The 26,432-nt window shown below is 39.8% G+C and overlaps 1 protein-coding gene across 1 annotated transcript in view; it reads left to right on the plus strand.

Annotated features, from left to right (window-relative positions):
* The window catches only part of EPHA6 (EPH receptor A6), a 1,083,458-nt gene that overhangs the window by 868,785 nt on the left and 188,241 nt on the right, over positions 1 to 26,432 (plus strand). Inside the window, exon 11 of the mRNA XM_040423272.1 lies at positions 14,417 to 14,602. Coding sequence (XP_040279206.1) covers positions 14,417 to 14,602 — 186 coding nt within the window. The remainder of the gene's footprint in view (positions 1 to 14,416; positions 14,603 to 26,432) is intronic.

The raw sequence follows: 26,432 nt of genomic DNA on the forward strand, positions 1-26,432 counted from the left end.
TCTCATCCCGCAAAAAATGAGACCCTACTCAATATAATCGCCCAAAAACTGAAAAAACTATGGCTCTTAGACTATGGAAACACTAAAACATGATTTTTTCTGTTTCAAAAATGAAATCATTGTGTAAAACTTACATAAATAAAATAAAAAGTATACATATTAGGTATCGCCGCGTCCGTATCGACCGGCTCTATAAAAATATCACATGACCTAACCCCTCAGGTGACCACCGTAATAAAATAAAAACAAAAACGGTGTAAAAAAAGCCATTTTTTGCCATCTTACGTCACAAAAAGTGTAATAGCGAGCGATAAAAAAGTCATATGCATCCCAAAATAGTGCCAATCAAACCGTCATCTCATCCCGCAAAAAATGAGACCCTACTATGGCTCTTAGACTATGGAGACACTAAAACATTTTTTTGGTTTTAAAAATGAAGTTATTGTATAAAACTTACATAAATAAAAAAAATTGTATACATATTAGGTATCGCCGCGTCCGTGACAACCTGCTCTATAAAATTACCACATGATAAAACCTGTCAGATGAATTTTGTAAATAACAAAAAAAAAAAACCTGCCAAAAAAGCTATTTCTTGTTACCTTGCTGCACAAAAAGTGTAATATAGAGCAACCAAAAATCATATGTACCCTAAACTAGTACCAACAAAACTGCTACCCTATCCCGTAGTTTCTAAAATGGAGTCACTTTTTGGAGTTTCTACTCTAGGGGTGCATCAGGGGGGCTTCAAATGGGACATGGTGTCAAAAAACCAGTCCAGCAAAATCTGCCCTCCAAAAACCGTATGGCATTCCTTTCCTTCTGCGCCCTGCCGTGTGCCCGTACAGTGGTTTACGACCACATATGGGGTGTTTCTGTAAACTACAGAATAAGGGCCATAAATAATGAGTTTTGTTTGGCTGTTAACCCTTGCTTTGTAACTGGAAAAAAAATATTAAAATGGAAAATCTGCCAAAAATGTGAAATTTTGAAATTGTGTCTCTATTTTCCATTAAATCTTGTGCAACACCTAAAGGGTTAACAAAGTTTGAAAAATCAGTTTTCAATAGCTTGAGGGGTGTAGTTTCTTAGATGGGGTCACTTTTATGGAATTTCTAATCTAGGGGTGCATCAGGGGGGCTTCAAATGGGACATGGTGTCAAAAAACCAGTCCAGCAAAACCTGCCTTCCAAAAACCAAACCGCGCACCTTTCACTCTACGCCCTACTGTGTGCCCGTACAGTAGTTTACGGCCACATATGGGGTGTTTCTGTAAACAGCAGAGTCAGGGCAATAAAGATACAGTCTTGTTTGGCTGTTAACCCTTGCTTTGTTAGTGGAAAAAATGGGTTAAAATTGAAAATTAGGCAAAAAAATGAAATTCTCAAATTTCATCCCCATTTGCCAATAACTCTTGTGCAACACCTAAAGGGTTAACGACGTATGTAAAATCAGTTTTGAATACCTTGAGGGGTGTAGTTTCTTAGATGGGGTCACTTTTAGGGAGTTTCTCCTCTAGGGGTGCATCAGGGGGCTTCAAATGGGACATGGTGTCAAAAAACCAGTCCATAAAAATCAGTCTTCCAAAAACCAAACGGCGCACCTTTCACTCTACGCCCCGCTGTGTGGCCGTACAGTAGTTTACGGCCACATATTGGGTGTTTCTGTAAACAGCAGAGTCAGGGCAATAAAGATACAGTCTTGTTTGGCTGTTAACCCTTGCTTTGTTAGTGGAAAAAATGGGTTAAAATGAAAAATTTGACAAAAATATGAAATTCTCAAATTTCCTCCCCATTTGCCAATAACTCTTGTGCAGCACCTAAAGGGTTAACAATGTATGCAAAATCAGTTTTGAATACCTTGAGGTGTGCAGTTTCTTAGATGGGGTCATTTTTGGGTGGTTTCTATTATGTAAGCCTCGCAAAGTGACTTCAGACCTGAACTGGTCCCTAAAAATTGAGTTTTTGTAAATTTCTGAAAAATTTCAAGATTTGCTTCTAAACTTCTAAGCCTTATAACATCCGTAAAAAATAAAATATCATTCCCAAAACAATTCAAACATGAAGTAGACATATGGGGAATGTAAAGTCATCACAATTTTTGGGGGTATTACTATGTATTACAAAAGTAGAGAAACTGAAACTTTGAAATTTGCAAATTTTTCTAAATTTTTGGTAAATTATGTATTTTTTTGTGCAAAAAAAATAATTTTTTTGACTTCATTTTACCAGTGTCATGAAGTACAATATGTGATGAAAAAACTATCTCAGAATGGCCTTGATAAGTCAAAGCGTTTTAAAGTTATGAGCACTTAAAGTGACACTGGTCAGATTTGCAAAAAATGGCCTGGTCCTTAAGGTGAAAATGAGCCCGGTCCTTAAGGGGTTAAAAGGGGCAGGGTGCTGTGGATGACACTGTTAAGGGAGCGGAGTGCTGTGGAGGTCACAGTTTAGGGGGCAGGTAGGGTGGCCATTCAAGCCATCCTCAAAAGAAAGACTTAAAAACCCCGCCCCTAGATCCTGCTAAGTCACACCCCCAAGGGTGTGGCCATGCCCCCTCCCACTCCACAGCCAATGGGGATTGAAAAAAATTAACGTAAAAATCAACTTCTGTCAGCTGCAGGGGTGGGAGGGAGGGTGACTTTCTCCCTGCAGCTCATGCTCAGACAGCACAGTGCTGCTGTCTGAGAGTGAGATGTTCAAAAGGACATCCCTGTGTCCATCCAGGCCCTGCGCCGAACGGAGGACAGGGAGACTGAAAGCCGGGCTGTCCTGCCTAAAACTGAACCTCTGGCCACCCTAGGGGCAGGCTGCTGTTGAGGTCACATTTAAGGGGACAATCCGCTATGGAGGTCAGTGTTAAGGGGCAGATTGCTGTAGAGGCCACTGTTAAGGGGGAGGGTTATTGTGTAAATCACTGTTAAGGAGACGGGGTACTGTGAAGGTCACTAATAAAGGGGCGGCCGCTGTGGAGGTCACTGTTAAAGGGGAGGGTGCTGTGGAGGTCAATGTTAAAGGGGCAGGCACTGTGGAGGTCACTGTTAAGGGAGGAGGGGACTGTGGAGGCCACTATTAAAGGGGCAGTGGAGTACTGCCCGGTCATTAAGGCAGCGAGGTACTGTGAGGTCACTGTTCAGGGAGCGGGGTACTGTGGCAGTCACTGTTAAAGGGGCAGTCGTTGTGGAGGTCTCTGTTAAGGGGGCCAGAAATGGTGGAGGTCACAGTTAAAGGGACTGTAACCTATGGTCAGTGTTAAGGGGTGGGTGCTGTAGAGGTCACTGTTAAGGGAGTGGGATGCTGTGAAACTCAATGTTAAAGGGCCAGGCTGCTGTGAAGGTCAAAGTTAAGGGGGTGGGCTGCTGTGGACGTTCCATTTTAAGGAGACACGGCACTGTGGGGGGAGGGTCAGTGTTAAGGCTGCGGAGGTCACTGTTAAGGGGACGGGGAACTGTAGATGTCACTGTTATAGTGGTACTGTCGATATCTTTTAACAACACACACAAACATTAAATTAAATAGATTAAATATACCCTTGCAAAGCTGGGTCCTTCAGCTAATATACACAGGGTGGGCCATTTATATGGATACACCTTAATAAAATGGAAATGGTTGGTGATATTAACTTCCTGTTTGTGGCACATTAGTATATGTGAGGGGGGAAACTTTTCAAGATGGGTGGTGACCATGGCGGCCATTTTGAAGTTGGACATTTTGAATCCAACTTTTGTTTTTTCAATAGGAAGAGGGTCATTTGACACATCAAACTTATTGGGAATTTCACACGAAAAACAATGGTGTGCTTGGTTTTAACGTAACTTTATTCTTTGATGAGTTATTTACAAGTTTCTCTTTGTTTACAGCCATTGACATGTCGCCGAGGTTAACACGTGAGGAGCGGATAGAAATTGTGTTGATGTCTGGTGAACGCAGTAACTGGGTCATTGCAGCAGATTGCAATGCAAGACACCCTACGAGACCACCCATCTCCCATGCTACAGTTAGCAAACTGCTTGCTAAGTTTCGTGAAACTGGTTCAGTGTTGGATTTGCCAAAATGTGGACGCATGAAATCTGTCTCTAATGAAGAAACATCAGTGGCTGTCCTAGCTTCATTCAGCAAGAGCCCACAGCGTAGCACTCGCCGCATGTCACTGGAGAGTGGCATTAGTCGAACATCCCTTCGGCGGATATTAGCTACTCACAAATGGCACCCTTACAAACTCCAGCTACTGCAGCATCTCAACGAGGATGACCCAGATTGGCGCACTGAATTTGCAGAATGGGCAAAACAAAAATTGGAACAGGACCCTCAGTTTACGCAGAAGATTTTGTTCAGTGATGAGGCAAACTTTTATGTGAATGGTGAAGTTAACAAACAAAACCACCGCTATTGGTCTGACACTAACCCACATTGAATAGATCCCTCCAAAACTGTTGGAAGAAAAAAATTGATGGTATGGTGTGGTATATGGGGTACAAAGATAGTGGGGCCATTCTTCATCAATGGAAACCTCAAGGCCACTGGATATGTGAAATTGCTACATGATGATGTGTTTCCCTCTTTATGCACTGAAGCTGGCACGTTCCCTGAGTTTTTCCAGCAAGATGGTGCACCACCACATTATGGGTGTCAGGTCCGAGCATTCCTAGATGAACAGTTTCCTGGAAAGTGGATTGGTCGTCGTGGGCCAGTTGAATGGCCCCCAAGGTCTCCCGATCTGACCCCCTTAGACTTTTATCTTTGGGGTCATCTGAAGGCAATTGTCTATGCTGTGAAGATACGAGATGTGCAGCACCTGAAACTACGGATACTGGAAGCCTGTGCTAGCATTTCTCCTGCGGTGTTGCTATCAGTGTGTGAAGAGTGGGAGAAGAGGGTTGCATTGACAATCCAACACGATGGGCAGCACATTGAACACATTTTATAAGTGGTCAGAAACTTGTAAATAACTCATTAAAGAATAAAGTTACATTAAAACCAAGAACACCATTGTTTTTCTTGTGAAATTCCCAATAAGTTTGATGTGTCACATGACCCTCTTCCTATTGAAAAAACAAAAGTTGGATTCAAACTGGCTGACTTCAAAATGGCCGCCATGGTCACCACCCATCTTGAAAAGTTTCCCCCCTCACATATACTAATGTGCCACAAACAGGAAGTTAATATCACCAACCAATCCCATTTTATTAAGGTGTATCCATATAAATGGCCCACCCTGTATATATATATATATATATATATTGTGGGGATTCACTCTGGTAGTTAGGACTAGCGGATGCAGTATAGAGGCAAAGTACACAGCGGTATATATTCACACATTGGTGTATAATACAGATAAGGTGTATCACAAAATGCAGGTGGCTTGGTGTTTGTTCACACACAAGGAAAGTCCATAAATAATAAAAGTCACCTTTTCCCACCCTGTTAGCAGTCCATAGGGGGCCTGTTTGCCTTTAGAGGGGCCTGAGTCCTCCAGCACGGCTCAAACTTCAAATCCCAGCACAGCCCTCAGTTCACAGCACACAGACTCCTGAACTCCACTGTCAGAGGAAGGTAAATCCACCACACTTGGCAGTGCTGGCTGGTTTTTATGCCTGGCAAAACCTGGCCTAGAACATTAAGAGTAGTCACCCACCTAGCACTTTGACTACTCCCAGTAAGAGCCGTACCGGATCAGCTATGACAGCCATGCAAAATCTCAAGGTGTCAATTAGCAACAGCTGCTGCTGACACATAAAAAAACGGCTCTTACTTCACCGAGGCCAGGAACCTCGGTGACACATACCTTCCATCCACGATGATTCCAGGTACCTTCTTACTATATATATGGAAAAATTGTGAAAATGATGAAAAAAGATTATATTTTCCTTTCTTATCAATTTCCAGACAAAACATTTCAAAATTTTTATGTTTTTTAAGAAAGCAAAAAGGAATAAAAATTGTATCCTGACAATGAGGGCGCTGCTCCCTGCCATGAGCATGCACCCTGCCATTTCATTGATTCTATATGAGACCGTCAGAGACAGCCTTGTACAACGCTCACCTTTCACTGAAATTACCATAGCGAATGAATGGAGCAGAGAATGAATGTGGTCTAAACAGTGATCTGCTGCTCAGAAGCCATGATTCTGTATGAGGATGATGGATCGCTATAGCAATCCCTCGTCCTTATACAGTGAAGGAGATCACTGCATGTAAATGTGCGAATTCCTTCACTGAACGAGCAGCCAACTGTCGGGAAGGAACATTTCCTTCCTGACAATCTGTCGCTTAGTCAGCCCGTCTAAACCCACCTTTAATCACTTCCAGACCGGGCCATTTACCCCTTTCCTGACCAGGCCTAATTTTGCAAATCTGACATGTGTCACTTTATGTGGTAAAAACTCTGCAATGCTTTTACTTATCCAAGCCATTCAGAGATTGTTTTCTCGTGACACATTGTACTTCATGTTAATGGTAAATTTGAGTCAATATGTTTTATCTTTATTTTTAAAAAAATCTAAAAGTTAACGAAAATTTTGGTTTTTTTAAGACAGATAGTGATGCCTCATAAAATATTCATTAATTAACATTCCCAGTATGTCTACTTTATGTTGGCATCATTTTGGTAATGTAATTTAATTTTTTTAGGACGTTAGAAGGTTTCGAATTTTAGAAGCTATTTTTTAAATTTTTAAGACAACTTTTTTAAGGACCAGTTCAGTTCTGAAGTCACTTTGTGGGGCTTACAGTATATAATAGAACCAACCCATAAATAACCCCTCAAACTATTCAAAACTGGTTTTAGAAATGTTGTTAACCATTTAGGTATTCCATTGAAATTAAATCAAAATAGAGGTGACATTTCAAAATTTCACTTTTCTTTGCAGATTTTCTATTTTAATAATTTTTTTCCTGGAATACAGCAAGGGTTAACAAAACAAACCTCAATATTTTTTACCCCGATTCTGCAGTTCAGTTCAGGCACAGAAGGCAAGGAGCGCCATATGGTTTTTGGAGGGCAGATTTTGCCGGAATGGTCTTTAGGCACCATGTTGCATTTGAAGAGGTTCCCCCACAGTCAAAACCCCCAAAAAGTGACCACATTTTGTAAACTACACCACCCAAGCAATTTTTTAGGGGTGTAGCAAGCACTTCACTTAGCAGGTGTTTTATAGAATTTTTAATACTTGGGTGTGAAAATTAAAATTTTTATATTTTATTTTACAAGAAAATGGTGCTTTAGGTCCAAACAGTCATGAAAAACCAACACTGTTTCCCTATACTTACTGCGTAAGCAATCCAGTATCACCTTTAGCGAAACCAATATTAAGATACATAGATCAATTTCAAAATAACAAATTATAACTCCATAGTCAGTTGTAATTCAAATAATACTAAATTTTATTAATACTCACAGAGTTATAACAATTTCTGGCCACACAGAAAATTTAAGAACATTTAAAAATCCTAATCAGACTGTGGATATATGGCAATTACTGATACAATCATATAAAGTGCAAGTGCAACAATATACATGGGAAAATATAATCAGTGCATACAAGTACTGTTATTCTGTCCATATAGTGTGGTCACAAAATCAGAGTTCCGATCCTGGATCCACGGGACATTAACATACATACTGCCATAATAGAATAACATGTATCTAGCAGATAATCTAGCATACTGACCCAAAAAGATCTGCCACAACCCGTCAGACTGTGCCCCGACGCGCGTTTCGCCGTCAGCTTTTTCTATAGTCCAAACAGGACTATATATCCCCACAATTTGCTACCCACTTTCTCCTGAATACAGTAACACCCCAACTGTTGTCATAAACTGTTATTTTGGAATACGTCAGGGCTCAAAAGGGAGCAGAAAATCTGGATTGTCTAACATGGAATTTTCTGTCGGGGTTTTTAAGAGTGATAACTTTAATTTTTTGTTGAATGAGCTGCGTGAGGGCTTATTTTGTGCGGGACAAGATGTAGTTTTTATTGGCACCATTTTGGGGTACATTTTGCTTTCTGGTTGCTTTTTATCAAATTTTTTGGGAGGTGAAGTCACAAAAAAAATGTTTGGTGTCATTATTTTTTTTTTATATACTGTTTACATAAAGGGGTAGATCATATGATATTTTTATAGATCCTGTCATTACGGATGCAACAATACAAAATATTTATATATTTTTTTTTTTACGTTTTACACAATAAAATTTATTTTTTTAAATAAATCATGTTTTTGTGTTGGCATTTTTTTAGAGCCATATATTTTTTTTCATTTTTCTGGCTATAGTCTTGTGTGAGGGCTTGTTTTTTGCAAAATGAGGTGACGTTATTATTGCTACCATTTCAGGGTACATACAACTTTTTGATTGATATTAGGTTTTTTGTGAGGTGACAAAAAACAGCTGTTTTGTCATAATTTTTATTAGTTTTTTACACTGTTCACTTGTGATCATGTGATATTTTTATAGAGCCAATTGTTACGGACGTGGCGATGCCAAATATGGTATGTGTATTTTTTATGTTTTACACAATAAGAGCATTTTTAGAAAATAAATCATGTTTTTGTTTGCAATTTTCTTAGAGCCATATTTTTTTTTATTTTTCTGGCTATGATATTGTGTGGGGGGCTCATTTTTTGCAGAATGAGGTGATGTTTTTATTGCTACCATTTTGGGGTACATACGACTTTTTGATTGATTAACATTATGTTTTTTGGGCAGTGAGCTAACAAAAAAATCTGTTTTGGCGTAATGTTTTTTTTTTTACGGTGTTCATCTGATGGGGTAGATCATATGATATTATTATTATAAAATATATGGTCATTGCGGACACGGTGGTATCAAATACAGTATGTCTATTTTATTTATTTTCTTCTATTTTTAACATTTTCAAAATAATGTATTTGGGGGGGAAATTTTTTTATGTGAAACTTTTTTTTTTTTACACTTTGTGTTCCCTATAAGGTCATATAAGACCTCTGGGAGACATTTAACTTCATATTTTTTTTTTTTACTATTGATCTCTCCTGTAACTGGGGCTGACATAGTAGCCACAGTCACAGTGGAAATACACCCCCCAGAGACCGCCCGAGGACGTTTATAGTCAATGGGAGATCAAGAAGTGGTTAAAAAAGCTTAACAATTTTCTCCATAAGCACGGGGTCGCTACAGTTATTAGTCCTCAGCTATGATATTATTTCAGATATGACTTTAATGTTCAAGAAAAGGCTGGTCTTCTGTGGAAATGGGATGAGCATGCGGGGAAACATTAACTGAAACCTAGTAATGTGGATCTGAAGGGAAATCACACTGGAATTACTGGTGCCAGGGAAATGTGTTTGTTATTATGAAATATTACATGCTGTATGGCACAAACATTCCTGGGTAAATTTCTGTCGGGAAGATTATTCTGCCTTATGAAAATGTTATGAAATTGCTGAAATTTTTAGCATGTCATAATTTAGCAAAAAGCTCAGAAAAAATAATTTCTAACTCCCAGCAGGATATTATTCAGCAGGTAATATGAAGTAGAAAAAAAAATATTATATGCAGTGTACAGTGTATATATATATATATATATACACTGTATTCACAATTTTTTTTCTACTTTGTATTTCCTGAGTTCAAGAACTAAACCTAAATGCCCATGTCTTGCACTTTAGGCCCCTTTCACACGGGCGATTTTTACGCGCGAGTGAAAAACATTTTAATGCGTTTTGCGCGAACGTGAGAAAAATCGGCATGTTTGGTACCCAAACCCAAACTTCTTCACAGAAGTTCGGGTATGGGGTTGTGTAGATTGTATTATTTTCCCTTATAACATGGTTATAAGGGAAAATAATAGCATTCTTAAAACCGAATGCATAGTACAATAGGGCTGGAGGGGTTAAAAAAATAATAATAATAATTTAACTCACCTTAATCCACTTGTGAGGAAAAGGACCTGTGCGAACAAGTGGATTAAGGTGAGTTAAATAATTTTTAATTTTTTTTTAACCTCTCCAGCCCTATTGTACTATGCATTCTGTATTAAGAATGCTATTATTTTCCCTTATAACCATGTTATAAGGGAAAATAATACAATCTACACAACACCTAACCCAAACCCGAACTTCTGTGAAGAAGTTCGGGTTTGGGTACCAAACATGCCGATTTTTCTCACGTGCGTGCAAAACGCATTAAAATGTTTTTTACTCGCGTGGAAAAATCTTCTGTGGTAAAGACACCTGCTCCAGATGTTAGCTGAAAATCTGTGTGAAAAATTAAACACAGTACACTTTTTGAGTCTCTAGCATTTGTTTAAAAACACAGGTTTTTGAACTGTGCACTGATAAGCTTAATGGTTCCTCTCCTCTTGAGTCCTCAAACACGACATCCATAGTTTCCTAAAAGAATTTCAAGTTTTGATTCATCTGACCACAGAACAATTTTCTATTTTGCCTCAGTCTGGATTCTTTGCATGATGCAGTGTTAACTTGCATTTTTGGATGGACATCGAACTGTGTTCACAAACAAAGATTTCTGGAAGTGTTCCTGAGCCAGTGCAGTGATTTCCAGTACAGAATCATGACTGCTTTTAATCTTTTAATAATATTATGTACTGTAGATGGTGGGATATTCAAAGTTTTCGCAATTTTACGTTGAAGAACATTTTTCTGGAATTGTGCCACAATTTTTAGATGCAGTTTTTTGCAGTTTGGTGAACCTCTGCTGCTCTAACATGCTCTTTTTATACCAAGTGACTTAGTTGCAAATTGCTCCTCCAGATGTTTTTTATTAGTACCACTTATTTCTCCAGCCTTGTGTTGCCTTGTCCCACCTTTTTTTAAATGCTTTGCTGCCATAAAGTTCTAAATGAGTTTTTTTTTTTACGAAATGGTAGCGTTTCTCACTGTCAATATCTCATGTGTTCTATGATCTATTGTGAATAAAATAAGGGTCTGTGAGCTTTACAAATCTTTATATTCTGTTTTTTAAAAAAAAAGCATAAAAAAACATGCATAATGGCAAAAGACACAATTGAATCCTATGGCACCAGAGCAAATTTGTGTTTGCAGGGGCCCTCAAACACATAATAAGGATGCCCTCACACATTACAGAATTTTCCACAACATAAAGAAATCCCCTATTATAGCCTGTAGAGGTGAAAAGTGTCAATACCTGCATTCTGTTTAGCTGCAGAATATAAATTCCGCAGCCAAAAAGAATGCAAATAATGATTTGTTGCCGATTTCCTGTAATTTAATGTTTCCATTAATTTCAATGGAGATTTTATCTGCCCAGAAACCCGCAACATCATTCACAAAGAAATACCCATCCTATTCCAGTGTGGAAAAATTGGCTACAGCATAATCCGCAGCAAAAACCGCAACCTTATCCTCACCTGCAGATTTTGTTGCGTAAAATTCTGCAATGTACAGTGCAGACCAAAAGTTTGGACACACCTTCTCATTCAAAGAGTTTTCTTTATTTTCATGACTATGAAGGCATCAAAACTATGAATTAACACATGTGGAATTATATACATAATAAACAAGTGTGAAACAACTGAAAATATGTCATATTCTAGATTCTTCAAAGTAGCCACCTTTTACTTTGATTACTGCTTTGCACACTCTTGGCATTCTCTTGATGAGCTTCAAGAGGTAGTCCCCTGAAATGGTCTTCCAACAGTCTTGAAGGAGTTCCCAGAGATGCTTAGCACTTGTTGGCCCTTTTGCCTTCACGCTGCGGTCCAGCTCACCCCAAACCATCTCGATTGGGTTCAGGTCCGGTGACTGTGGAGGCCAGGTCATCTGGCGCAGTACCCCATCACTCTCCTTCATGGTCAAATAGCCCTTACTTTCAAAGTTTTCCCAATTTTTCGGCTGACTGACTGACCTTCATTTCTTAAAGTAATGATGGCCACTAGTTTTTCTTTACTTAGCTGCTTTTTTCTTGCCATAATACAAATTCTAACAGTCTATTCAGTAGGACTATCAGCTGTGTATCCACCTGACTTCTCCTCAACGCAACTGATGGTCCCAACCCCATTTATAAGGCAAGAAATCCCACTTATTAAACCTGACAGGGCACACCTGTGAAGTGAAAACCATTTCAGGGGACTACCTCTTGAAGCTCATCAAGAGAATGCCAAGAGTGTGCAAAGCAGTAATCCAAGCAAAAGGTGGCTACTTTGAAGAACCTAGAATATGACATAGATTCAGTTGTTTCACACTTGTTTGTTATGTATATAATTCCACATGTGTTAATTCATAGTTTTGATGCCTTCTGTGTGAATCTACAATTTTCATAGTCATGAAAATAAAGAAAACTCTTTGAATGAGAAGGTGTGTCCAAACTTTTGGTCTGTACTGTATGTGTGCACTCTAAATGTGGTGTAAGACAGAATTCTGGTGCATGCAGCTTATTAAATCTCCCCCACTTGTGCCTTCCAAATATTTTTCCAAAAAATGTACAAATAACTGCGTTACTGTTTCCCCTGTCAATGAGGCGTGTCCCCACACACCCTAATGCCAGACCGTGTAGGACACACCTGATTGACAAGGTGATCGATAACACGCAATAAATAATTTTCATACATTTCTAGGGAGAAAAAGAGAGTAAGGTTACAACACAGACTTCTAACAAGATGCTCTAGAATTCTGATTTTATAGGGAATATTTTTGCCATTTCCTATTACCTCTAAATTGTAGATTCGACATGAACCTTTCATTTTATCCACAATCAAGGATTTACTATTGCGTTACCACATTGTCATCAGCTAATCAATGGTGTAACTAGAACTAACTGGGCCTCACAGCAAATTTTTGAAAGGGGTTCCCCCCTTGGTCTCCTTAATGCAGACCTCAGACCGGACCAAAGAAAATACCTCTCTTCTCCTCCTGCGGGCTCCTCCGCTCTTCATGCAGCACTGTGTCTTGGCACGCACTACACTGTGTCCTGACATCGCACATCGTTAGGTCATAGTGCACTCCTACACCTACCACATCTCGTCCTGAAGCTGTACGCTGTGAGTACTTAGTGAAGCGCAGGCGCCTGGAGAGGACCATCAAGGGGTGAGAAATACCAGTGCTAAGACTAGTGCCATTATACTCACCGCTCCCCGGGCCCCGAAATAAATCCATTTGTCCTCCTCCAGGACCCCATAACCGCCACTTTCCTTCCTTCAATGGTAGCTATGCCCCTGTTAGGAAATCTAAAAAGTTTCACAGTAGATTGCAGACAATTCTCTGGATTTTGTATTGTGTTTTATATAAGTGAATATCTTCCCACTAGCTAATTACATTAATAGCAGGGTACAAGAACGCTTTCCCGTGTTTGTTATCTTAAAACAGAAACTATCATTAGCTTCTGTAACACTGAATAAATACTCTAGAAGGTTAATTTTACTCTAAAGGCTCTTTCACACGAGCAGATCCCGTGCGGGTAATCCGCTGCATGAAAGAGTGCCAAGCCCCATTCCGGACAGCAGAGACACGGAGCATTAACATGATTGATAATGCTCTGTGCCTCTCTGTGACCTTTTTGCTATAAAATCACAATTTTGTAGTAAAAAGATTACAGAGAGGCACAGATCAATCATGTTAATGCTCCGTGTCTCTGCAGTCCGGAACAGGGCTTGGCTCTCTTTCATGCAGACAATGTCATAGAGCTACAGGAAATGCTAGCAGAATGCTTTAGGAGAGGCATTACCAGTAGAAAGAGGGAGGTGCTCATGCCGCTCTACAGAGCACTAGTGAGACCTCATTTGGAGTATTGTGCGCAGTACTGGAGACCATATCTCCAGAAGGATATTGATACTTTGGAGAGAGTTCAGAGAAGAGCTACTAAACTAGTACATGGATTGCAGGATAAAACTTACCAGGAAAGATTAAAGGACCTTAACATGTATAGCTTGGAAGAAAGACGAGACAGAGGGGATATGATAGAAACTTTTAAATACATAAAGGGAATCAACAAGGTAAAAGAGGAGAGAATATTTAAAAGAAGAAAAACTGCTACAAGAGGACATAGTTTTAAATTAGAGGGGCAAAGGTTTAAAAGTAATATCAGGAAGTATTACTTTACTCAGAGAGTAGTGGATGCATGGAATAGCCTTTATGCAGAAGTGGTAGCTGCAAATACAATGGAGGAGTTTAAGCATGCATGGGATAGGCATAAGGCCATCCTTCATATAAGATAGGGCCAAGGGCTATTCATAGTATTCAGTATATTGGGCAGACTAGATGGGCCAAATGGTTCTTATCTGCCGACACATTCTGTGTTTCTATGTGTGAAAGAGCCCTAAGACCAGGCAGAAGGTTTGGATATTTCTATTAAGGATGTCTTTCTGGATTGTTGCTGTTTTTAGCTTCGCTTTGGATGATGTACGCTGCACATGCAGAGCAATATGAGTGGTATCTGGATTAATGCTAAGTTATCATTTTAGGGGAGTTTGGAGAGGTTTGTAGCGGAAGATTGAAGACGCCTGCAAAGAAAGAAATCCCTGTGGCCATTAAAACTTTAAAAGGAGGTTACATGGACAGGCAGCGGCGAGATTTTCTGCGAGAAGCCAGTATCATGGGACAGTTTGATCATCCAAATATCATCCGGCTCGAAGGAGTCGTTACAAAAAGTAAGTTTTCTTTTCCTATTGTTGTGTTTGTTGGCATCAAACTTCACTTCTCAGGATGCGGCTTTGTTAAATTGGTCATCTATTACCAACAAACAGTTATCATAGCAAAGAAACCGTGTGCAGAGATACAAAGTGCTGTGGGCCTCTCAGCCACCATTACATACAGTATATTTACAGTATATTTCAGTTTTACTGTAGATAATCCCAGTCTCCTGCCTGTCCTCAAGTCATAGCCTCGGGAGTTCAAACGACAGAGATCAAAATGTGTTTCCCTGTAGGCTCCATACACCGGGATCTGATTTAGGGGTCCCTAATTGTACATGTTGATATCCATCTTATGGGGAGTTTCAGATCCCATGTATAGCCATTGGTATGGAAAATGCTTGTGGAACCACTGTGCCATGTAACCGGTTTGGTGTAGGGCTAACCCTAAGGGCGTTTTCTGGCTCCTCCCCAGTATTCGCCCTTTAACCCCTGTACAGGGATGTGAAGTTCTCTGCGAGTTAGTAACCAGACCTCTACCTCCGTGGATTGCCCCAGTGTAGTTGGCAGCTGACACACACAGGTCAGAGATACTAGTGCACGCACAAGAGGAGCAGGCAGGGCATTAATTCAGAACCAGGCAGAATACAGACAAGTGCTAAAGCACTGGCAGACAGTCAGACCTCAGGAACCCAGACATACAGATATCAGGAACGTGAACATACAGACTACAGGAACTAGGACAAATAGACTACAGAAACAGAACACTAGGAGACAGTACAGAGATAGCAGGTCCAGATGAAGAAACTTGACAAGACCGATCAGCAAAGAGCTAGAACTTGGGAATTCAGAACTAGGACAGAATTCAGACAACACACGGAACAGACCTCACAGAATCCAGACAGAACATGCAAAGATCCAACAGAATCTGAGCAAAAGCTGAGATTGCATGGCCAGTGGCAGAACACAAAATTAGGACATATATACTAGACTTAAAAAACTCAGTCACACAGATGGAAACAAAAGAGCAGCGAACATTAACTCACACAGTACTGAACTGAGGAGAGATACAGAGCACATTGCCATTAATTCACACACACAAGTAGCCGAGGCCAGGATGAACGGAACAGTGGCAACATGAACCGCCATTGAACACAAAGGCACAAATTCAAATTCACAAGAACCTGGTGCCTGCACACGGGACAATGACAACAAGTTGTTGAAGATGCCCTGAAGATGCAATGAGAATCATAGAATAGCGGCATGACGTGAGGACGTAGGCGTGCCGCGATCCCTCCCACCTCCTCCCCCTCCTGGCCGCATGCGTTGGACCGTTCGTACCTGCTGAGCGTCGGCACTCCCTGTATCCTGCCCCCGGCTTGATGTTGGATGACGAGCCCCAGTTGAGATGGAGGGCGGCTGACAGTTTGTGATGGTGGTACCTTGAGTGGCGGTGTCGACACTGATCTGACCTGGCGGTGGGGTCTGCCTGGTGGCTGTTGAGCTCCCCTGGCTCCGTTAGCTCTGCTCTCCTTTGCTCCGGTCTGATCCAGGCTGGATGCTAGAGACGCCATGGAGAGCGCATACGTTCATGTGCTGGTAGCGGCATCCTGTGGCAGCTTGAGCGTTACTTGTCCGGGGGATACAGATGATCTGCGCTGGTCTGGAGTGCGTGAGTAGCCTGAGGAGTGATTCCCACGAACCATGAACTAACTCCGCAAAGCAAGCATAATTAATTTCTGTTAACACTTGCTAACATTTGCTCACCTGCCGATGTGTGTCTGGTTCTGCTGCGGCTGGTGAACCCGGGCTGCTTGTTTTACCCGTGTCGCAGACCTTGCCTGGCTCACTTTGCGATGTCTGGTGATGTGGTCTGTGGGATGGACGGTTTCTGTGGGAGTTTCAGGTGGAAAGTCAGCACTGGCAATTAATACAACTGAAATTAGTTGATATCTGCCTTCCTAACTCTGCTAGCTGATGAACTTTTGTTTTGATCTGTTTTGATTAACTATATATATTACCAGGAAACCAAAGAGAAGCAAAACCAGTATCCACTAACATTTATTAACATTTGTCCTGTTAACCCTTCTCGGTTTGCTGATATTTGTTGTTGTGAACTCCTTGGCAGGGGGGGAGAGAGTAGGAGAAGGGCCACCACCCTAACCCCCCTGGCTTTGTTCTTAATCATCTACGCTACACCCTGGACTGCTACGCCATGTGATACAATCTGTTGTCATAATACTTTGGTCCTGATTAAGATGCCCTTAATCAGGACCAATTGCGTTTGCTTTACTGCTCCAAATTAGTAGTAATCCAAGGACTTTATGTGCACGGAAAAAATAACTCTGACACACTGTAGGGTCAAAGCAATTTCTCATTTATTCAAGGAAGTGAAGCAGTTTATAAGTACATCAGAGGGGGCATTCCCCCTAAGGCTCGTGGCATTGTTCCATTGGCTAGAATACAAAAATAAGAAAAGAGATAACACCTGGCATCTGCGCATTGTGCATTGTTATACTAACTGTGGTATGCAAACTATGTAAATATCTAACAGCAAGCGCCATCTTGTAATGGCTTCTTCACTAACAGCAGTACAGCATACGTCATATGTGACACATCAGGAAGGCGGATCCTCTTGGGGAGGGTGAAACCTTCGTGCTTTGGAGAAGATAAGGCGTTGTCTGAGAGCTGGAGTATATGGGAGCCATCTTGTAGGATAAAGAATGATATCCACATCTCCATCAAAGTGAAATGCCAGCCATAGCGATAAATGATATAATTCTTGCTGCCTGCAGCCACCACTAGGTGGAGTTTATGCATGTTGTGCTATTATTGAGTTTGATGTATGATGGCATGAAGTAATCTCCTAAACTCTCCCTAGCAGACAGAATTATTTTTTTTTACTCCTTTGTCATCACTTTATAATCTTGGAAATCTGATCTCTGACACTCTCGCTGATTCTAAGAATGAAGGGACTGCAGTGCGAGCTTTGTTGCCCCTTGCACCTTGGTGCTCCTGGCCCCTGTCTGTGCAGTGGATCTCAGTACACTCACTTGAAAGAAGCTATGCAATGAAGCAACTGAAGTGCCAAGCCTGCACTGGAGCCCCTTTATTCTCAAGATGGGTGGAGGTCCTAGCAGTCAGATCCCCTCCAATCAAGAAGCAGTGGTGTATTCTAGAGATATGTCATCACTTTCTGTGTTAGGCCTCATGCACACGACTGTTGTGTGCATCTGCGGCCGTTGTTCCGTTTTTTTTTCGTGGACCCATTGACTTTCAATGGGTCCGTGGAAAAATCGTAAAATGCACCGTTTGGCATCCGCGTCCGTGATCCGTTTTTCCAGTCCGTGAAAAAAATAGGACCTGTCCTATTTTTTTCACGGACAACGGTTCACGGACCCATTCAAGTCAATGGATCCATGAAAAATCACGGATGCACACAAGATAGTCATCCGCGTCCGTGATCCGTGTCCGTGATCCGTGTCCGTTTTTCCTATCATTTTCAATGCAAACTTGACTTAGTTTTTTTTTTCACTTTTCATGTCCGTGGATCCTCGGAAAATCAAGGAAGACCCACGGAAGAAAAAACGGTCACAGATCACTGAACAACGGAAATACGTTTTGCGGACCGCAAAAAAAAAAGTCATGTGCATGAGGCCTTAGTCTGTTGAAACTGTGTTGGGAAAATTGATTTAACTGTGTCTATGAAGGATATCTGGAACTCTGACTGCTAGAAAGCAGTCACCAGTAGCGCTGGCTTACTGCATACAGATTAACGGTCCATTCACACATCCGTGTGTGTTTTGCGGATCCGCAAAACACAGACACCGGCAATGTGCGTTCCGCATTTTGCGGACCGCACATTGTCGGCACTAATAGAATATGCCTATGCTTGTCCGCAATTGCGGACAAGAATAGGGCATGTTCTATTTTTTTCGGGAAGGGAAATGCGGACCCGGAAGTGCGGGTCCATATTTCCGGATCGGAGCCGCACATTGTGCGGCCCCATAGAAGTGAATGGGTCTGCAATTCTGTTCCGCAAAATGCGGAATGGAATTGCGGATGTGTGAATGGAGCCTAAAGGAGTTTTCCAAGACCAGAAAAAAACTTTGATAAATGGAGGATACATGTAAAATAACAAAGTAACTGTTACCTGATAAATCACCTGCCCTTCTAGCAGTGCAGCTCAGGTGGTTGCTTCTTTTATTACCCAAATATCTATTTTCTATCATCTGCCACTAGCGGGACTTCATAGAGATTCTACAGCTTTCATTGATTTCAAAAGTAACATTAAAACCTATGCAATGATCTCCCCCTAGTGGTGGCTGCAGTCAGCCTGTTTTGTAATATATTGTCTGAAGGGACGCATTCAAGTTTTGTAATAAACCAGTTGTCTGCTGTAAATACATTGAGAATATGAGGTTCAGGCTAAGCGCCATATTTATGGAGCACTTGTTCCAATATTTCCAACATATAAGTCAGATAGTCGGAAGTTGGTAAGTGGGTAAAGTGGAGGGCATCTATTTTTATTTTATTTTTAAATAAAAATGTCTTCCCCTTAATAAAAACATTTGTAAATTGATGTGAAATCTGGGGAAACCAAGTGGGGCAGGGGGATCCCATATTAAGTTTTGAAATGGGTACATATGAGATCTGTGTATACCCCTGACAGTACCTACTCAAGCAGGTGACGGCTGAGAATATAACATATTATTTTTTATCTACTGTATCTACATAGTTTGTGCCCTATACTCCATTAATAGCTGATTGGCATACGGTGGATTTTCAAGACTACAGATAATCACTATAAATGCTAAACACTATATTAATATCTCTACATGTGGCATGAAATTATTAACACTCATCCAACACTTAATAAAGCAGAACAGTTCCTCTTTCATTTTGGCAAAGTTCCTTTAAGAATTAGTAAATGAGCTCTTATAATGTGCTGATGCTTGTGCGATATTTATCTTTTGTGATCATTTTAAAGCAATTGTTTCCTCGTCCTGAGATTTTACATGAGCTCTTAATATGTAGAAAAGTACTGTATAATGTTATATATGGGAGAGACTGATTAACCTCTTCCCGACCTATGATGTACTACTACGTCATGGGAACCACTGAGCTCCTGCAATTTGACGTAATAGTACGTCATAGTGATCGTGCGGGCACTGGTGCGCACGATCACTGCAGGGGCCCGGCAGTCCGTGGTAGCCGGGCCCCTGCTGTATCCGCCGTCATTGCTGTAAAAGCCGATGCTGGTGGATTAACCCCTTCTATGCCGCGGTCCACGCTGACCGGGACATAGAAGAGGTTTGTGTCGGGTGAGCGATCGCATCGAGTCCCCGCGCTGCTGTGGCGTGCAAAAAATGAGCCCCTACCTAAGACAATTGCCCAAAGAATAAAAAAAAACTATAGCTCTCAGAACATGGAGACACTAAAACATCATTTTTTTTGTTTCAAAACTGCTATTATTGTGCTAAGGTGAAATACATAAAAAATATATACATATTAGGTATCGCCACGTCCGTAACAACCAGCTCTATAAAAATATTACATGACCTAACCACTCAGGTGAACACCGTACAAAAAAAAAAACTGTGTCAAATTTATTTATTTTTTGTCACATTACATCACAAAAATTGCAACAGCAAGTGATCAAAAAGGCGTATGCCCCCCAAAATAGTACCAATCAGACCGTCACCTCATCCCAGCAAAAAATTAGACCCTACCTAAGAGAATCGGTCAAAAAATAAAAAAGCTATTGCTCTCAGACTATGGAGACACTAAAATATGATTATTTTTTGCTTCAAAACTGCTATTATTGTGCTAAAGTGATTTTTTTTTAAAAAGTATACATATTAGGTATCGCCATGTCCGTAACAACCAGCTCTATAAAAATATCACATGACCTAACCACTCAGGTGAACACCGTAAAAAAAAAAAAAGCTGTGTAAAAAAATTCAATTTTTGTCACTTTGCTTTACAAAAATTGCAACAGCAAGTAATCAAAAAAGCGAATGCGCCCCAAAATAGTACCAATCAGATCATCACCTCATCCCGCAAAAAATTAGACCCTACCTAAGAGAATCGGTCCAAAAATAAAAAGCTATGGCTCTCAGACTATGTAGGTTTCGGTTTCAAAAATGCTATTATTGTGTAAAACTTAAATAAATAAGAAAAAGTACACATATTAGGTATTGCCGCGTGCGTAACAATCTGCTCTATAAAAAAGTCACATGACCTAATCCCTCAGGTAAACGCTGTAAAAAAAAACAAAAAAAAGGTGCCAAAACATCCATTTTTTGGTTACCTTGCCTCACAAAAAACTTAATATAGAGCAATTAAAAATCATATGTACCCCAAAATAGTACCAATAAAACTGCCACCTTATCCCATAGTTTCTAAAATGTGGTCACTTTTTTGAGTTTCTACTGTAGGGTGCAATCAGGGGGGCTTCAAATGGGACATGGCATCTAAAAGTTCAGCTAAATTTGCCTTCCAAACTACAGAATCAGAGCCATAAATATTGAGTTTTGTTTGGCTGTTAACCCTTGCTTTGTAACTGGAAAAAATTATTAAAATGGAAAATCTGCCAAAAAAGTGAAATTTTGAAATTGTATCTCTATATTCCATTAATTCTTGTGGAACACCTAAAGGGTTAACAAAGTTTGTAAAATCAGTTTTGAATACCTTGAAGGGTGTAGTTTTTAGAATGGGGTCACTTTTTTGGAGTTTCTATAGGGGTGCATCAGGGGGGCTTCATATGGGACATGGTGTCAGAAAACCAGTCCAGCAAAATCTGCCTTCCAAAAACTATATGGCGTTCCTTTCCTTCTGCGCTCTGCCGTGTGCCCGTACAGCAGTTTACGATCACATGTGGGGTGTTTCTGTAAACCACAGAATCAGGGTAATAAATGTTGAGTTTTATTTGGCTGTTAACCCTTGCTTTGCTACTGGAAAAAAAATTATTAAAATGTAAAATCTGCCAAAAAAGTGAAATTCTGAAATTTCATCTCCATTTTTCATCAATTCTTGTGGAACACCTAAAGGGTTAATAAAGTTTGTAAAATCTGTTTTGTATACCTTGAGGTGTGTAGTTTCTAAAATGGGGTCATTTTTGGGTGGTTTCTATTATATAAGCCTCACAAAGTGACTTCAGACCTGAACTGGTCCTTAAAAAGTGGGTTTTGGAAATTTTCAGAAAAATTTCAAGATTTGCTTACAAACTTCTAAGCCTTCTAACGTCCCCAAAAAATAAAATGTAATTTTCAAAATGATCCAAACATGAAGTAGACATATGGGGAATGTAATTACAATTTTTGAAGGTATTACTATCTATTGTAAAAGTAGAGAAATTGACCTTTGGAAATTTGCTAATTTTTTAATTTTTTTAATAAATTTTGTATTTTTCTATGAATAAAAATTATTTTTTTTAACTTATTTTTACCACTGTCACGAAGTACAATATGTGACGAGAAAACAATCTCAGAATGGCCTGTATAAGTAAAAGCGTTTTAAAGTTATCACCACATAAAGTGATACATGTCAGATTTGCAAAAAATGGCCTGGGCAGGAAGGTGAAAACAAGCCCGGGGTTGAAGGGGTTAATGTGGCTCTTAGGAAATGAAAAGCAACCTTATTTATATGCCTGCTATATTTATGTTTAGTGCTGATCACTTTACCCCACATTTCCATAGTTTTTTTTATCTATTTTTAGGTGTTTTTCCATATGGTACATGTCCCTTGAAAATCCTTCAGAATTTTTGACCTAGTAAATTAAAATTTCAGTCTTGGCATGCAACAAATCCCAACTGGAGGACAGTTGGGATTCAAACATCACGTGTTCTACAAGTCACCCAATGTTTTCAGATGTAATGTTCAGAAGGAAATCTAAGTATCTAGAATCTAGAATCCATACTCCAAGAATGTCAGTGTAGTGTGGATTTATTCACTGATGGCTCCATGGAGGAGATGAAACGTTGCCTTTTTTTTTCAACAGGATTCCACATTTCACTGGGAGTCTTGTGTTGGTGCTTCTTCTCTTCTTCTTGTGCTTGTCAGACTATAATATGTTAATTTTTGTAAAAAATAAATAACTGGTGAAAACCACAACTGAAACTGACAGAGGAGAAAATCACTTTTATGGTGATTTTAATACTTTTTGGGATATTCCAGAAATTGCCATTGTGTTTTCTATTACTTAAATGAGTCTATGATGCTAAAACAACTATACATAGGTGCATAGTGCTCTTTACCATTTATACCCAATTTGTACAAAGCCAAACACAATGAGTTGCACCAAATAAATGAAAACTGTGCACCATTTCATAAATTTTGTGCTACCACACAATGCAAAATCACACTTAAAGGTTTTGTACAACTTTGGGGGCAATTTTTTTTTATTAGTGCATTGTAGTCATTATGAGCTACAAATCATTTTCTCAGTTGGTCTTTATTAAAAATATGGTGTCCTTTTCTCTGTACAGAGCTGATATGTTCTACTAGCAGAATCTTAATTTCCTCTCTGCTCTTTCAGACAGGGAGCTGGCGGGCTCCTTATCTCTTCTTTCTGACCTTATAAACACTCATTAAAGCTCAATACTTATCTTACTAATAAGAATGTTGGTTAAATAAGTGTTTATGAGCTCTTAGTAATTTAGAGGTAAAGGTTATTAGATGACTGGCACAAAGTGAAAGTGAAAGTAGAATGCACACAGCTAGAAAAACCCTTTGACACAGAACGGCTCAATATTTTTTGATAAAGATCCATAGAATATTTTTAGCACCAAATGAATAAAATGAGGTCATAAAAAAAAATTGCCCCCGAAGGTATACATAGCCTTTAACCACTTCCAGACCGGGCTATTTGCCCCCTTAGTGACCGGGCCTAATTTAGCAAATCTAACAGGTGTCACTTTATGTGATAATAACTTTGGAACGCTATTGCTTATCCAAGCCATTCAGAGACTGTAGTCTCATGACACATTGTACTTTATGTTAATGGTAAATTAAATTAGTCAATATGTTTTACCTTTATATGTATATATTTAAAAAAATCCAAAAGTTAACGAAAAATTGAAAAAAATCACTGTTTTCTAAATTTAAAATCATCTAACTCTGACCAGTTTCCCAGTCCCATCACCACAGCATGATGCTGCCACCACCATGTTTCACTGTGTTCTTTAGGTGATGTGATGTGTTGGGTTTGAGCCAGACATAGCGTTTTCTTTAGTTGCCGAAAAGTTCAATTTTAGTTTCATCAGACCAGAGCACCTTCCTCCATACATTTTGGGAGTCTCCCACATGCCTTTTCGCAAACTCACAACATGCCTTTTTGTTTTTAGCTGAAAGTAATGGCTTTCTTCTGGCCACTCTGCCATAAAGCCCAACTCTGTGGAGCATACGGCTTATTGTCGTCCTATGTACAGATACTCCAGTCTCTGATGTGGAACTCTGCAGCTTCTACAGGGTTACCTTAGATCTCTGTGCTTCCTCTCTGATTAATACCCTCCTTGCCCGGTCCATGAGTTTTGGTGGGCGGCCGTCTCTTGGCAGGTTTGCTGTTGTGCCATGTTCGTTTCATTTGGTTATGATAGATTTGATGGTGCTCCTGGGGATCATCAGAGATTTGGATATTTTTTTATAACCTAACCCTGACTTGTACTTCTCAACAACATTGTGCCTCACTTGTTTGGAGAGTTCCTTGGTCTTCATGGCAGTGTTTGGTTAGTGATGCCTCTTGCTTAGGTGTTGCAGCCTCTGGGGCCTTTCAAAAAAGGTGTGTATATGTAATGACAGATTATGTGACACCTAGATTGCACACAGGTGGACATCATTTCACTAATTATGACTTCTGAAGGTACTTGGTTGCACCAGAGATTTTTATGGTCTTCCCAGCAAAGTGGGTGAATACATATGCACATGCCAATTTTATGTTTTCTATTTCTAAACAATAGTTTTATTTATTTATTTTTCTCATTTCACTTCACCAACTTAGACTATTGTGTTCTGATCCATCACATAAAATTCAGATTAACAAAACATTGAACTTAAGGCTGTAATGTAACAAAATACAAAAAAAGTTAAGGAGGGTGAATACTTGTGCAAGGCACTGTATCTATCTATCTATCTATCTATCTATCTATCTCTTCTATCTCTATGCATATATGTATCTAAAGTCATATCTATCTATCTACAGTGGATCTAAAAAGTCTACACACCCCTGTTAAAATGTCAGGTTTCTGTGATGTAAAAAAATGAGACAAAGATAAATCATTTCAGAACTTTTTCTACCTTTAATGTGACCTATAAACTGTACAACTCAATTGAAAAACAAACTGAAATCTTTAAGGTAGAGGGAAGAAAAAATATAAAAATAAAATAACATGGTTGCATAAGTGTTCACACCCTTTAACTAATATTTTGCTGAAGCACCTTTTGATTTTATTACAGCACTCAGTCTTTTTGGGTATGAGTCTATCAGCATGGCACATTTTGGCTTGCCAAGATCTTCCCACTCTTCTTTGCAAAAACACTCCAAATCTGTCAGATTGTGAGAGCATCTCCTGTGCACAGGCCTCTTTCTTCAGATCACCCCACAGATTTTTAATCGGATTCAGGTCTGGGCCTCTGGCTGGGCTATTCCAAAACTTTAATCTTCTTCTGGTGAAGCCATTCCTTTGTTGATTTGGATGTATAGTTTGGGTCGTTGTCATGCTGAAAGATGAAGTTCCTCTTCATGTTCAGCTTTCTAGCAGAAGCCTGAAGGTTTTGTGCCAATATTGACTGGTATTTGGAACTGTTCATAATTCCCTCTATCTTAACTAAGGCCCCAGTTCCAGCTGAAGGAAAACAGCCCCAAAGCATGATGCTGCCACCACCATGCTTCACTGTGGGCATGGTGTTCTTTTGGAGATGTGCAGTGTTGTTTTTGCGCCAAACATATCTTTTGGCATTATGGCCAATAAGTTCAACCTTGGTTTCATCAGACCATAACACCTTTTCCCACATGCTTTTGGGAGACTTCAGATGTGTTTTTGCAAAATGTAGCCTGGCTTGGATGTTTTGATTTGTAAGAAAAGGCTTTCGTCTTTCCACTCTACCCCATAGCCCAGACATATGAAGAATACAGGAGATTGTTGTCACAAGTACCACACAGCCAGTACTTGCCAGATATTCTTGCAGCTCCTTTAATGTAGCTGTAGGCCTCTTGGTAGCCTCCCAGACCAGTTTTCTTTTAGTCTTTTCATCAATTTTGGAGGGACGTCCAGTTCTTGGTAATGTCACTGTTGTGCCATATTTTCTCCACTTGACTGTCTTCACTGTGTTCCATGGTATATCTAATGCCTTGGCAATTCTTTTGTAACCTTCTCCTGACTGATACCTGTTAACAATGAGATCCCTTTGGAAGCTCTCTGTGGACCATGGCTTTTGCTGTGAGATGCGACTAAGAAAATTTCAGGAAAGACCAACTAGAGCAGCTGAACTTTATTTGGGGTTAATCAGAGGCACTTTAAATGATGGCAGGTGTATGCTGACTCCTATTTAACATGATTTTGAATGTCATTGCTAAATTCTGAACACAGCTACATCCCCAGTTATAAGAGGGTGTGCACACTTATGCAACCACATTTTTTTTATTTTTAGCTTTGTTTTCTTCCCTCCACCTAAAAGATTTCAGTTTGTTTTTCAATTGAGTTGTACAGTTTATAGGTCACATTAAAGGTGGAAAAAGTTCTTAAATGATCTATCTTTGTCTCATTTTTTTACAGCACAGAAACCTGACATTTTAACAGGGGTGTGTAGACCTTTTATATCCACTGTATCTATCTATATATATTCATAT

The sequence above is a fragment of the Bufo bufo genome, chromosome 3 (assembly GCF_905171765.1).
Source record: "Bufo bufo chromosome 3, aBufBuf1.1, whole genome shotgun sequence".
Taxonomy (NCBI): Eukaryota; Metazoa; Chordata; class Amphibia; order Anura; family Bufonidae; genus Bufo; species Bufo bufo.